This window comes from Corvus brachyrhynchos, unplaced genomic scaffold (assembly GCF_000691975.1).
Source record: "Corvus brachyrhynchos isolate BGI_N302 unplaced genomic scaffold, ASM69197v1 scaffold114, whole genome shotgun sequence".
Lineage (NCBI taxonomy): Eukaryota > Metazoa > Chordata > Aves > Passeriformes > Corvidae > Corvus > Corvus brachyrhynchos.
This window is the reverse complement of record NW_008238337.1, coordinates 8768405-8783518: the sequence shown is the minus strand read 5'-3', so window position 1 is coordinate 8783518 and position 15114 is coordinate 8768405. Positions and strand designations below refer to the sequence as shown.

Here is a 15114-nt window from a genome sequence, read left to right as displayed (position 1 = left end):
TTTTGTGGTCCTGGTACTTGTTAGGGATTAAATGCAAACCATTAAGAATATAATTCTTTGTACGTAAGTTATGCATTGTTGTCCCTGCTAGATGATTATTACTGACTCTGTTGGTAGTTGGGGTAGGCTGGATACCTTTCAGTGCAGTGTGGGAGTAGCTGAGAGGACTGTTCCTGTCAGTATCTTTTAACAATGCAATCTCAGCTTCAACAACTGATATGAGTTCTGATTCTTCTGCTCAAGAGCTTTCCCAAAACAGAAACACTGCCCTTGGCTGCTTTTTGTCTGCCACAGGAAAGTACTTTCCTAGTGGCTATGACAGCATCATAAATGGAACATCCTCAAAGGCACAACTTAAAAATAGTTTTTCACTTAAATACCAATTGCATTTCAATTGTCAGTAAAGTGATGTGCTGCTCATAAAAACAGCAAGAAGAAAACCTGGGTGAAAATATGTCAGCAGCCTTATTATAAGAGTTACTATCAATATTATGAAGAAAGCACTGAATTGCTTGTTCATAAGTGTTTTTTCTCCTCAGGCACTGTTCCTTAGCAGTCATTAACGCCCTGGCCAACATTGCTGCCAACATCCAGGAAGAGCACCTTGTGGATGAACTGCTGATGAACTTGCTGGAGCTGTTTGTTCAGCTTGGGTTGGAAGGAAAGAGAGCTAGTGAGAGAGCAAGTGAGAAAGGACCAGCGCTGAAGGTCAGATATGTGCTGGTTTTTAATTGTGTGCAGCTGTGCTTTACGTGGGTTGCACTGCTAAACACACCCTTAGACACGTAGGGAAAACCCACGCCATGCTAAGCCTGAGAGTGAGTTCTGCTCCTGGGGTGTGAATGCAGGTCTAGAATGCCTTCAGACACCTGACTGATCCGTGTGGAGTGTCCCAGATAAAGCAGGGGCTAGCTGCAGTTCAGCTGAGACTGCCTGAACTGGAGTGTCAGAGGCAGAGCTGCAAAGGGAAACACGGGATGCTTTGGAATCAGTATGGGAGACAAACTGCTGCACTGACTTAAAGCTGTGCAATTCTGCAAGTGGAGAAATGACAGATTTCAGATGGATTGAGCTAGGAGGCAGTGTTTCTTTAGTGTGAAGGTACTGAGAGCAGTTCTCACTAGAGCATCTACTCAGTGCAGAGTAAAAGTTATGAAAGGTGTTCTGAAGATGGGGTTACTTAATTTTCAAGAGATAAAGAGGGTAGAACACTGCATGTGCTGCACTCCTCAAACAAAAGCAGTTTTTTCTTTCCTAGTTTGCCTGTGTCTCTTCTTCTCAGCACACTAAAATTTGCTTGATAACCATTAAAATGTTCAGTGAGATAACCATTGAAATGTTCAGTGATTTATTTGTTCTATTTTCAGCCATTCAGAAGTGATTTCTGTGAGGAGAAATAAAAGCATGGTTTTTTTTTTTTTTCTTTTGCTATTCCTAGTAGTTGACATGAATATCTCCTGAGTGTGCCCAGGAATGGAAGTCATTCCATATTCTTCACTCTCAGTGCCATGTATTATTATGAAGAGGCTGATATTTAATTTTTTGTAACAAAGCAGAACAGAAAAGTTTTCTGTAGTTCTGTTGGTGCCTAGTTCTGGCTATTGCAGTTAGTTTGCATCTCTGCTCTGACTCTGAAGCAGTGAGTCACATGCGGTGGATTGTCCTGAATTTAACAAAAATACCATGGTGACTTTCTCCAGTTGTCCCTACCCCTTAGAGTGTCTTGTGTGCTGTTGTTTTATTCCCTTCAAAAATATTTTAAGACCCATCTTTTGTTTTGTTTTATCTTGACTCTCCAGGAAAGATAACTGGAGTTTGTTTGAGTTGGGTTGTGCCATTATTGTTTCATCTGAAGACTATTTGGCTTTGTGTCTCTATGGCTCTCTTCTTTCCTTCTTCGTTTTTGCTTTTTTTAATTGCTTCCTTTTGGTTTATTCCACTTCATGCAAAGCTGTATCCTGTTAGCACATCTTCCCTGCCTCTTCCCTGTGGGGCCAGCAGTCTCTCTCTTGTAAGGAGGGAGCTGGACCATTCCCTCTTTCCCGAATCCAGTGTGGAGGAATATGGGAGGTTGGGAAAGACTTTAGAGAGGAGATGTCTCAGTGTGGTGTCTGTGCCATCACTGTTTGCCTGATCAGAAAAGGTGAGAAATGATGTGCTGTGCTCAGTGAATGTTTTTAGTTCTTAAATACTCTACTTGGCCGGAGCAAACACACTTGTATAGCATGCAATTTAAAAAGTCCTAAAAAGTCCAAGGAAATATGTATTTTCCTTATGCTTCTTATATTTCAATGGAAAAGGCTGCTCCTTCTGCTTAAATAAATTCTTGAAAATCCTGTCTTTTTACTGGCTTGTTATTTTTGGCTTCATTTTGATAGTAAAATGAAACTTCTGGTAAACATTTGACACTTGTTTGTGGCCACCCATTTAAAGTTACCATTTTTCTAGCAGTTATTGAATATCTGCAGACTGTGTGCTGACAGCGGAAAAAATCCCTTCAATAGTCCATGAGGAAAACCTGAAAAGCTTTGTTAAAGGATTCCAGGGTGTGTTCAGTCCTGTGGATTTTGTGGGTGCTCTCTTGACCACCTTGTGCACATCTCTTTGCAAGACACAGAGTTGTAATTGTTTGATGCTTGAAATATGTCTTATAGCAAGTACTTTAGAAATGCTTTTGTACATGTTTTGATCATTTCCTTTTTCTTCTCCAGGCCTCCAGTAGTGCAGGGAACCTGGGTGTGCTTATTCCTGTCATTGCTGTGGTGAGTATCCAGTGGTTGGGTTGTTGCAAACAATAATTTTTCTTGTATTAATCAAACATTGGTACTATTTCAAGCAAAATGGTTTGATTGACAGCTAGTGCAGGGTTACCATCCAGGAGAACTGTAGTAATACTGTAAAATAATACACCTTGCTCTAAGGGGGGGAAACATTTGTTTAATAATGATAAATCTCTGAAAATAAAGAATCTTTTGTGATTTGGGGTTAGATTGTTTCAAGCCATGAATTCAGGTGATTCTTGAGCTAAATAATACTGCAGGGAGTATTACTTTGAATAGTGTTTGGCATGCAGTGTAATAAACAGCACATATCTGTGGCCTGAGGAGAAGTAAGAAACAAAAGTTAATAGAAGCAGTGAAAAATAAGTCTTAGTTTGGTGGCACAGTGAATTCTGCTTCATAAAAGGAAAAAAAAAAAAGAAAAATGTTGATAAAGAAGGGGGTAAGTGTCCTGTGTCTTCTGAAATGAGAACTGTCAGGCTGAAAGCATTTTAGGAAATGTGCAAGGACACTGATGTCCATGCCAGACTCATTTATTCTGAAGCATATTTGTGTTCAGTCTTGGATGTCATTTTTTTCTGGAGAAAAAACATTTAACAAAGTAGAAGTGCTAATTCAGGAAAAAATTGTAGATGTAGATCTCCAACGGAAAATTTGATACGTCCAAGGTGTGTTACCAGGTCGGTAGGACTATTTGCCTAACTGCTGTAGCTTTTACAAAAAAAAAGTCATGTCTAAAAGATCCATAGAGAAACTTCCTGAAGGACAAAAGATTCCATGCTACTTTTTTTTCCTCTTGAAGCTGAATTGTTCTGTGGAACTTTTCCTGCACAGCTGGTGGGACAAAAGCATGGCAATCCCATGCTTGCAGTAGGGATGCCTGCTTGTAACTTTTTCATACTGCACATCCATTAACAAGCAGGAAAAAAGCATTCATTTCATACTCTGCCCCCACAGACCTCTTCACTGAAGCTTGTCAAAGAGAAGAGTCTAAAATTAGCACTAGATCAAAGGACTGTTCCTTTCCTTCCCGTCTATTCCAGTGGTCTCCTACATAAGCCCTCCCCAAATTCAGCAGTGATCACAAGGACCAGTTCCTAACTTTACAGAAATGTGTTTATAAAAGTCTTGGATCACTGTTATTCAATAGTTGCGCAGTTTTTGCATGAGCCAGCTAGTCCTGCATTGTGAGAGATGTTCTAGTGGGTGGCATTTTTCACCTGTCAGTGATGCTGATTTGAGTGAAAGCAGGACCATTCCTTGGATACTGAGAGAAGATTGGTGCTTGTTAGAGACTTAATGTAAAAGTTGTGGAAGTACTTTTCTGTTTCAAGTTTTTATTGATGATATATTTGTTCTGAATAGCTGGGGATAACTGCATTTTTCTTAACCAATGTGACCTTTAAATGCAGTCAGATAGTGCCAGAATCTGAAGCAAGAGTTAATGGTTACATTATGGTTGTTGAAGCAAATATTTGACTTTCTTGCACAATGTATGAAGATCATGAGTTTCCAGCAGTAGCTGATTTGCTTTTCTGCTTGACCTCTTTGCCTTGAATAATTGTCTTCACTTAAGTCCCAAAACCCCGTATTGCAGATGCTCCAGCTCATTCAATCATTGATAAACTACTTAAACCTAGGGCATGAATATTTAATCTTTTGCATGTTTTTCTTTTTTGTATGTGCTTTCCTTTTTGAATACAGATAAAACAATAAAATGTGTATATGAATGTTAATAATTTCTGTTGTGCACTTCAGTACTGAAAATTGTCCATCCCGCAGTGGACTTAAAAGACAGGAATTGGGGGAAACATCTGCATTTCCTATTCAGTATCAGCTCTTCATCATTTCATCATCTAATACCAGTATTTCACTGGCTGACAGGTTAAAAAGCTGTGTGTATGCAGCATATAATTGCAGTAGATGCAAAATTACAAACAGCAGTATATAAAAGCAAAATTAAATCAACAAGTTAATATTGGAAAAACACCTTCTTAAGAAAAATAGTTCTTAAAATAACTGTTGGTTTATAGGTTATGTGTGCATTTTTGCTTAGATAAGACAAATTTATAATGTATATAGATTGATACAGTATTTGGTGCTGCAAAAAGTGATAAAAATACTCTCACTGGATTATGAGGCATATTTCTTAAAAGGTATGAGGTAAATGAAGGTGTGCAGAGGTGGGTATGTTCATTCACATTTGAATGTGTGGTACAGCTCTGTTCCTTGTACCAGGTAGACAGCAATATTCTACAGAGCGTGGGTAAGTAACATAATTTGAAATGGTGACACATTTGAACACCATTTTTGTTGTTACTAGAATGATTCAGAAAGTTTGCAGTGACTTGAAAGGTTTTGTCCATTAAATCAGGTGTGGAGAGTGCATTGGAATATTAACAGAGTCATTGCTATAAATGGCTTTTTTTGTGGAGAGGATTAGGTGATACTGAGCCAGTGAAAAGAGCATTTTGCTGACTGCTTTCCCTCTAAAGGGTATTCTGAGGATATTTATATCACTTACTAGGCTGGTGTAATTCTGATACCTCTTGTTCCAGTGAAGATCAGAGAAAGTATTGAAGCAATACAAGTTAGATTGGGGAAGAGTAGTGGGTCCCGTAGTATTTCATTCCTCCAAGACATTTCTGTCTCCTCTTACTTGGTACACTAGTCCATGATGCTTATTGTGTCTATCAGTCTGAATGTTTATACACATTGTGTGTATTCACTGAATATTAAATGATACAAGCAAAAGAAAGAATGGAGACATCAGATCTTTTTCAAGTTAGATTGTATAAAATGCCCAGGAGAGACTTAGGCATCTATGGCTGGTCAGGTATTCAGGTTTTCCTTAGTCCTATTTATCATAAACAGACATCCTAGCACAAATTTAGAGCTAAATTTCAAGAATCCAGATAGTCTAAATACTTTATTGATTACATTTTATACACTGATGCAAAACACAAAGTGTAAGTTACTTTGTGATTTTTTTTTTTTTCTAGTAATACACTTATATCAATGCATGGCACTAACCATTTTAAATTGCAGTCAAATTATCTACTGCTGTGAGTCCATTCATGAGAAACTACCTGTAGATAATATGTTTTCTTTTGATACCAGCGGCTTTTGTATTGGCTAATATGACAATAAATTTTCCTTTATGATACTGGTATTTTAACTTGTAATTATACAGCCCATGTGTAACAGAGTGTTGGAGGGTCTTCTCTGCTTTTAAGATGTGGCTGGGTTGGCAACTCTGCCCATGAACAGAAGGCAGCTGGTGCGGTGTTCGTAGATCAGGAACAAAAAGGGGTGGTCGATGACAAAGCGGGTCTGAGTGGAGAGAGGCATGAACCCCACGGTGGTGATTGCTGCAGCCTCTGTGCCCTCCTCATTCACTGTGATTGTGCCTTGGTGATTGAACTGTTCAAACAAACAAAACAGGAAAACAAAAGTGAAATTGAGGCTCTCCTAAGTACACTTGAATGATGTGCTCACGGCCTTCCCTGCTCCACGTCCCACACCCTTGCTGGCAACACCTACGCAGCACCAATCCTTGGGGTTTTGTTTTGTGGAGAAGCCTGTTCCTGACTGACCACAACACTCTTAGTGCCTTTGACATCTGATTAAACACTCTCTTCATTATGTGAATAGACAAGGACAAACCCACAACCCTCCCTCCTATGTCCTCCAGAAAAGATGAGGAAAAAATATTGTTTTAGCTTACTGTGCAATATTATTACTGTGCTGCCATGTTACAGGGTGATAGAGTTTAGTCAGAGAGGAGGTGAAATGAGGAGTAAGTACCCTGTCAATGGTGACCTTCTCATCTGATATACCAGAGTAGTCGCCTTTTCCATTGAACAGTTCTTCTATTCCCATGGATCTCAGATAGTCAATCAAATTATAAGTCTTCTCCAGCTTAAATTTAGGAAGAACCACTTCTCTTGTTCTAGTAAAAATAAACACAAAAAGGAAAAATCATTGAGCAGATATGTATGTGCATGACTCCTTTGCTTTACAGACCTGTTGTGGTTTGGTTTTTTTGCTGTCTTCAGCAAGCAGGACACAGAGATACACAGGACTGTACTTTTGCTTTCAAAACTTGAGCATCGTGACTTTTAAAACTGTGCTTTAAAAAATTAATTCCCCTGCAAAAACTGTTAGTTTGTCAATTTGATATTTCATTTATAATGGTTCACATTATTTATGTGTATAAGATATGTGACTTTGAGCAGTTCATTGCATGCTTGTAGTAAGTGTCGAGCTGTCAGATTCTCTGAAATACTAAACTGGAGATTTGTCACTTCTTGTGTACAATGGAAATAGGTTGAATTCCTGGATAGCACATCAAATCATCTCTTTTTATCAAGTCTGAAGACAGATATACACCTACTCTGCCACCTTCCTCAAAGGGAGGCTTTATGACTTTATTGTTTTTCCTCTCCCATAATTCTGATGTTCTTTGTTGATTATGGAATGTGTTCCTTTACACGCAGCTCTGTTGTAATGCTCAGTGCTGAACTGAACGTAGGCTGATGTGACCAAGATTATTCTGCACCAATAATCTGTTATTTTCACAGTTCTGTTTTTCCTTCTTACTGAAAGCTTTTATCAGTAAGAACTTTTTCTTTAAATCTGCATCATTAAATAATCAATAGAAAGAATTTTGGAACTTCATTCCAATTTTCTATCTCAATCATCCTCGATTTCTTGACGGAATTTAAATTTTGAGAGCTCACCGGTCCTGATTTTTAATGCAATAAATCCAATTTTGGAGGTTTTGTTTAGGTTTAGTATTTTTTAATCAGAATATAATATATTATCCCCTGCATGCTTTACTTACCCTTGTCAATCTCATCAAGAAAATACATTAAGACTTTAACAAGATGTGCTTTTCAGCAGATACCTGTTTGTCATGCTCTTCTGCCACTTTTCTACCACTTGAGGTGTGATTTGCTTTTCAAGGGCTTTCACTCCAGACAGTTTGTGTGGGAGCACCACGAGCATGCTGATGTTGCCTACGAAGGGCAGCTGGATGATGCTGCAGTCCAGCTCGGTGTCGGCGGCAGCCAGGAAGGTGCCCTTGGTCTGCATCATCGGCACCTTCACTGTCTGCTTCTCGTTCAGCCGGAAACTTCTCTTTGTGGTCATTTCCACTGGAAACTTATTCTCCCAAGTTCCTGTTAATACAATGCAGAAGACAGATAAAACTCTGCATCAGGTCCCTGTTTAATCAAATGTTCCCAGAATAGGTTTACACTAAGCTTTAAGTCACATGAATTGGGAATTACTTTAGGAGATTGTTGATTTCAGTGAAGCCTGAGTTAGAAGACAGGTTTTAAAGTGACTTCAAAATTCTTGGCTTTATAACTTAACATTTGTCTGATTTGAGTGTTCCAAATTGCAGAAACAGGTGAACACAAACCAGAAATATGAATGTGGTTGGTGTGTATTGTTTTTCCCTGTGAGGAACCTAGAAATTTAAACAGATGCAGAGTATTTTTTAGGGTTTGCCTCTAGCAGAGCACCTGACCCAGCTGTATTTTCTGAGAGATGGGATGCTTGAATCCAGTTCTGAAGGCACCTTCGGAGAATGTTAGTGGTGTATCAAGCTAAGCAAGGGCTGGTTTCATTTTGCATTAGGTTGTAGAAGATGCTCTGCTGAAGGCATTACCTTACCTTAGTCCATTCAGACTGGTTCATTTTCTGTCTTAACCTGAAGACTTGGGGTGTTGACTGCTTAATTCTGTCATCCAGTTTGATGTGGTAACAGGCTCCTGTAGATTTGCTGAAATGTGACAGGTTTATGCCCAAATAATGCAGTCCAACACATTTTGCAGCCCAGAAAGCTTTGCCATCAGGGTTTGAAGCTTTTTATGTGGAGATACTCTGGATGCCAGAAATATTTATTAACTATTTGAAAGAAGGTTTTTTAAATACAGTGTTCTGTTGGTCTTTTTCTAGAACTGTGGCTCTGGAATAAACATAATTTCTTAAGGGGCAGACAAAGCTAGACAATTATAGTGGAAATAGGGTTACCAGTATTTCCTGTAAAAACTCAGGAATTTAGGTCATTATTGGCAAGCAAGTATGTGAGGAATGTGACTGTGTGGAGAGCCTACATTGTATAACCTTAATTGGTTCCTTAGTCTGACTTTGCCAGATTGACTGTGAATAAGCCTTTTTCTTTCTTAAGTCCAACTTTCATTCTAATAGTTCCTTCACATGTCAGGCTGATGTGGACCAGTTTGAGAAGCAGTCAGACTGTGGTTAATAGTCTGAAAGGTATGGGGTATAAAATGGATGATGCTATTCCCAAACAAATTGTCTCACTTCTAAGGAAAACCCGGTATCTGGCTGTTCTTCAGGGAGCAGAATTCACAGGCGTAGGACTCCAGCTGGCCGATGACATGGAGCTGCTGTGGGCCAGGGCAGCTTCAGCAGCACTGCCATCCACTGAGGGATGGGAAACATAATCAGCTCTTCCTAGTGAAAGATAGGAGCTGGGGAACATTTTTCTTGGATTTGGTTTTGCAAATGCGTTTGTCTTGGGGTAGAATACTGATCCCCAGCAGGAGCTACGTGGCCAGCTGAAACCAGCTGGGGCTTAATGACTTCTGTGACTTTCTGTTTTGAATCTTCCCCCAAGATGTCTTTTGGATCCATCCGTGGTGGCAGATATTGTCTCCATTGAGTGACTGCTCTTTTGCATTTGTGACCAGAATCTCAGAAAAAATCAGGACATTTTGGACCTGTCAACATTTGTCACTTACCAAAACTGCCATGGCTAAAATAACCAGCTCTTACTTGATAGGAAGCTCATAAATGATTGCTGTGCAAAATGGGGGGTAGACTGGACATCTGTACAAGATAAAATGTACTTCTTACCAGCATAAATAGTTTCCAATAGTTTCTTGGTGGTCTTTAATATAAAAGGAGCTTGAAGCCTCATAGTGTTTGTCAAGTGTCCCACTACTCAGTATCACTTAAACTGAATATCTCTATATCTGAAAATGCTTATAGGTTTCTTAGTTCTGAGGGCTTAATAGAGCTTCTCTGCAGTGGTGCAAACAGTGCAAATGGAAAGATGTGGACAAAATTTGACATATTAGGAGGAGTAGTGGGGAAACTAAGAAACTCGGGAGCAGAACTTGCTTTTAAAAAGTTCAGTTCCACTCAAAATAGAATTCCCAGGAGACTGTCACTGTAAGACAAAAGAATGAGAGATAGCAATAGAGAATTGATCTTCTTTGTTTTGAGGGTTATAAATTACAGCCTTCAGCAGATGGCACCAAGGCAGTTTGGACTAACAGGACTTCATGGGCAGAAGAAAAAGCCAAGTCTTTTTGATCTTGATAACTGGAGAGTTTCAATACCACAGCTATCTGTTTTTGTGGTGTTTTTGTTATTTTGAGGTAGCACAAGTATTTAATAATTTTGGAGTGAAACAAAAGGCTATTTCAAATTTGACTAAATTATGAAAAAAACCCCTTCACTTTGTATAGTTTCACTTTGTATAGTCCTTTTCTTAGGGTGGTCTGACAGACAGTAAAGCCTTGTATTTAGTATGATGTGATCATCAGAGATGCAGTCAAGGATACAGGTAAGTGCCTGTTGGATGGTACCTGAGAATAGGAGATTATTTGTATTTTGCTAATGATTGCTTCAGATTCTCGTAGAGATAAGTGGCATTATTCAGGGAAGTAATTCCTTGCAAGTGAGTGGGAAAAGGTACATTTATAGGAATGTTGCTTCTGTAACCTGCTGAGATGGCAGGTGTAAGAGAGGCCTTTGTTTCTTGGAAGTAGGGACATAACTGGGGAAAAATAAACTCCTTCATGAATTAGGGAAAGGAGTGTGTTGTACTTGCAAACACTTACCTTTTTGGGCAAATCTGTCTTTCCTTACCCATGTTTTAAGTCACCTTTGTCTGATTTTCATCTTAAACAGTCAGTAAGAGATTTCCTTCCATCCTCAGTTCTTCTTTCATTGGCACCTCCCATCTCTTGCTCATTTAATATAATTTTAAAAGTTTGTTGAAAAGCTAACAAACTTTCAACCTGAGGCAGATAACTTATGTTGAAAATCTCACCACAGGCTCTTAGTTTGAATGTAAAGATATTGAAAATAAGGGTTTATAATAATAATATATTGCACAGTCTACTTCAAGCCTCTTTAACTGTTCAGCCTATACTAATACATGAAGAAGCCTATATCAGCAGACAGTTCATGCTGAATTAACTGAAATATTCCATGCAGTGAATGTGTGTGGTTTTAGTTGTAGAAGAACAGTGTTTGTTTTGGTTATTCTCTTAGGGCCCCTGTATGGGCTTGTTGACAAGGATCATGCTCTGATCGTATGAAAAAATGGCATCCTTCAAGCTGAAATTCTTTGTGGTCGTTCATATGTATCCTAAATACTTAAGAAATGTTTAAGTGCTTTAACTGAAATCAGTCTGTACCATTTCAGTGATGCCAGGACTGAATGTGACTAATAACTTGCAAATGCATTTATACCTCCCCATCTGAGACTTCTACACAGCTCATGATCTCTGGGGCTATTCTGCATTCATACGTTATTTTTCTGTCTTGCTGTGAAGTAGTAAGCATTTGCTCTCTGTATACAATACCTACTAACTTCAGACCATGACTAGAACACTGTTGTACTACAGAAGCAGACAAAAATGGGCTAATAATAGAGATTCTTTGTGAGGGAGTCAGTGGGTTTTTTATAGTGTAGATTAGACTTAAATTCCATTTTGGCTTATGACATACAGTATGGCATTGCGAACTGAGAAAATCCTTCACTAAGATTGAAATAACAGATTCTTACCTTTAAAGTAAAGACAATTAAGAATCATCATCAGTGTTGTAGGGTTTATATTCACGAGAGCTTCCTTTATTAATCCCTTGGTCAGCTTCAGGATGCGTTCGTTGGTTTTGGCTATGAAGCTGGGATCTGAGAAATCAGCTGGTTGGGCATCAGCAAAGTAGTATGTTTTCATATTGTTTTTGAAATCATTCAGAATAGAAAAGTCCTTATGAATATAAAGGTCATTGACAGACCTCAGTGTGTAGCCAAAGTTGCGCCTGAAGAGCCGATGGGTGAGTTTGCGGAAGAGGTTGTGAACGGTCATGAGCTCATATTTGCTGCTGGCATTAATGAAGTCTTGAAAGCCCAGAACGGATAACACTTCCTGCTGGGTTTGATCCTTCAGACCCAGGGAAATCATAGCCATTGCAGTGGAAATACCAACAGGAGCCATGATAATATTGTCTGAGGAGCTGGCCTTGTCTGCCACACTGCGGTAAAGGTTGAAGGCAAAGTTTGCATTGAGGATATTGAGGCGCTGGATTCTAGTTTTGCCCTGAAATAGTTCAAGAATATTTCCTTGCTGAACTTCAGAAACCATGTGTGGGGCAGCATCAATAACATCACTGTAGTCATCTTCACTCAGTATCTTGTCGAGGTCTAGATAATCCTCTTCCTCCTCCTCTTCAGGAATCAAGTCATTAGTGATGGTGTTTTCTCTGTGGAACTCGAGTGGCAGGTTTGGCACGTAAGTCCCGTTTTCGTGTGACTGAGCACCTTTAAGGCTTTCAAAATGCTCGGTGACGTCCTTGACTCCACAAAATGTGGAGGTTATGATGAGAGCAAGGGCAAGCAATTGAAATAGGAACTTCATTCTGACAGGTGAAAGCCTGGAAGACAACACAGTTGAGAGGACCGAGGGTAATTGAATTTAGTTATCTATTCCCTGATTTTAGGTCCATGCTGATTTCTGTCACAGCAGAAGGTCTATAGTCACCTTATTCAACAGGATTGTTTTTTAGTGGAACACATCAATTAGAAGGATAAGTCTGTTTTACTGGTAATTGGTTTTGCTTACACAATGCCTCCAGCTTGCCAAAGAATTGGTTGACCTTCTTCCATACAAATAGTCATTACTGGCATATTTAAACAGTAACAAAGTCATTATGCAAAATATATGGGACTCTTTATTTATAAACTGTTAAACTGTGCACCAGCTGTGCTAGTAGTGTGTGCTAAAAATACAATGTCAAGTTAAGTTTGAAGATTTGAGCTTGGTAAGCAGAAGAGGGACTCCTGATCCAGTCCCCGGCAGGAGCATGCCAGAAGGCTGAGATGTACTGAAAAATTTGAAAAACAAACATCCTGTAGCTACAACAAAAATGGAAGTTTTGTGGGAGTATTTTGGAAAAGCAAGGCAGCAATCTGGTGAATAAAGGAGATCTAGGCGTGTAGAAAGACGTATATTTGCACTGAGTACCATTAGTGGGACTGCAGTGGGGGAAGTGTTGGGCATAAACATCTGTCCTGGTCTGCTCATGGCCTTACTCGGGCATGTTACTCAATGTCTGTGCACCCTTTCTGCAGCTCTCTGTCCTCATCTGCCACTCTTGTGATTGATTGGCTTGATTCTGCTTTTGGCTTAGTTACGTTTTGTTTCACTTTACTTTTGTGAGCACTGCAGAACTCGTAGTGCTCTCTGTTTTCTTCATGATGTGAAGTCTCTGTGAGCTCCCTTCAGAACTTTGTTTCTCTAGGCTTACTGTGATCCCAGTTCTAGATTCGTAACCTCACCTGTTTTGTTTGAAAATACATTTAAGTAGAACCTGCATTTTTCTAATGGAAACTTAATCTCTTAATGTACTGAGTAATAATCTCTAAATGTACTTAATGGACTGTTGCATTTTTAAATTATTTCTAAAAGCAAAAATTTTCTTTGGTATGTATTTGAAGAGAATACATCAGACTTACTCAGCTGTAAAACCCTTTACCAAGAAGTGGGTCTGAGAGACTTTTCACCATAATATTGGGTGCAGTAATTACAGTGATATTAAAAAGATATGAAAAAGTGTAATTCCCTCCTGTGACAGTCAGAGATCAAAATGTAAGTGTTCAATGGCTCTGTCAGCTGAAACTGAATGGGTGTCTGAATGCCAGGCCTTGGGTTTTTCTCACACTTAATTTAAAGTTAATTTCAATTGACACACTTTTTTGAGTAAAAAGGCAGTTATTTACAATATAAGGACAAAATACTGAATACAGTTAAAACAAAAATCTTACTAAGTTGTTGATTAAAATCCTTTTTAAATTAGGAAAGAGAGCTGTTCTATAAAGTATGAAGGTTCACATACTTGTACCTGTTCAGTGACCTGTATTTCAGTGAATAAAACCTTAAAGGAAAATATTTTCAAACATGTTGTAACAGGATTGAAATAACTGAGCTGATAGTTTAATTTTTGAAACTCTCCCCCAGACTAATCTGCTTTAAATCCTGAAACCATTTAAGGTGATCCTCCCACGTAAAAGAATACATCGTTCTGCAAAAATGAAGGATCCAAAGAAGATGCTTATGAAGTTGTTTTAGACTGTGACTGAACATCTCGAGTCCATCTTTTTCTTATTGTTCCTTCATAAATTCATTAGATTTTTCCCCGCCCCCAGAAGTCAGGCCCTTAGGGCTGAGATACTTTGTCCAGTAACCACTGATAAACATTTTCTGCTCTTGGCACAGCAGAATTTGCTGTCCGTATTCCCAGCTTTACATTCTCATCTTCATCAAAGTTCAGTTATTGTTTAGCTGCACTTACACAGGCAAAATGTCCCCCTTCTCTGCAGTATGCATGCCTTTGGTGAGATCTACCTAAAGTAACAGGAGAGGTAAATGAAGCTTACCTTTAAGCCACTGTACGGGAAGGATGTGTTGAAAAGCTCAAGTAAAGGGAACGGCAGGGTTTAAATCTGAACTTTGACGCTGGTTTTTTGTGTATCTCCCAAAGTAAACATTCTCTAAACCAAACACTGCTAAACTTACTTCGTCAGCCAAAATCCCTCCCTTGCCTAGTGATCTTTGCTGAATTCTCTGTTGTTTGTTGAACTACTTTTATGGCTTTGCAGGTACTTGTTCCCTTTTGAGGAAGATCTTTGAGCAAAAATCAGTGTGTATGTGAAGTTTCAAAGTCAAGCACACACATAAACTTGACTGTTAATTTCAAGAAAAGCCATGTAGCTGCTATTTTGTGCTGAAATGGGGGATGGGGGGAGCATCTTAGTGCAAATGTGTTTGAGGCCTCTGTGGTTGTGATGGGGCTTCTTCAGCTGGTGTTATATTGGTGCAAAGATTTCCATTGCACAAACAACTTGCTACCGTAGTGCTGTTCACCAGCTTAAACTCAGACTGATTTTATTAAAATAGAGGGATTTTTTCATGCTTTTCTTTTTTAAATGACTAATCTCCCTCATGATTTACAAATGCATCCAAAGTTGGCTTTATGTAAGGTTTCACTGAAGTACTGCTGGCTC

At 39.0% G+C, this 15114-nt stretch overlaps 2 protein-coding genes across 3 annotated transcripts in view; one reads left to right on the top strand and one right to left on the bottom strand.

Annotated features, from left to right (window-relative positions):
- Positions 1–15114, top strand: part of PI4KA (phosphatidylinositol 4-kinase alpha) — a 53319-nt gene that overhangs the window by 14623 nt on the left and 23582 nt on the right. For both annotated transcript variants that reach the window (XM_008634118.2, XM_017734980.1), the window contains exons 18-19: positions 540–708; positions 2712–2762. In XM_008634118.2, coding sequence (XP_008632340.1) covers positions 540–708; positions 2712–2762 — 220 coding nt within the window. The remainder of the gene's footprint in view (positions 1–539; positions 709–2711; positions 2763–15114) is intronic.
- On the bottom strand, positions 5682–14594 carry SERPIND1 (serpin family D member 1). The gene is made up of 5 exons (XM_008634115.2): positions 14488–14594; positions 11617–12485; positions 7690–7963; positions 6588–6732; positions 5682–6203 (listed from the first exon to the last, which is right to left on the bottom strand). The coding sequence occupies exons 2-5, from the start codon at positions 12467–12469 to the stop codon at positions 6012–6014; spliced, it is 1464 nt and encodes a 487-aa protein (XP_008632337.1). The 5' UTR covers positions 12470–12485; positions 14488–14594; the 3' UTR covers positions 5682–6011.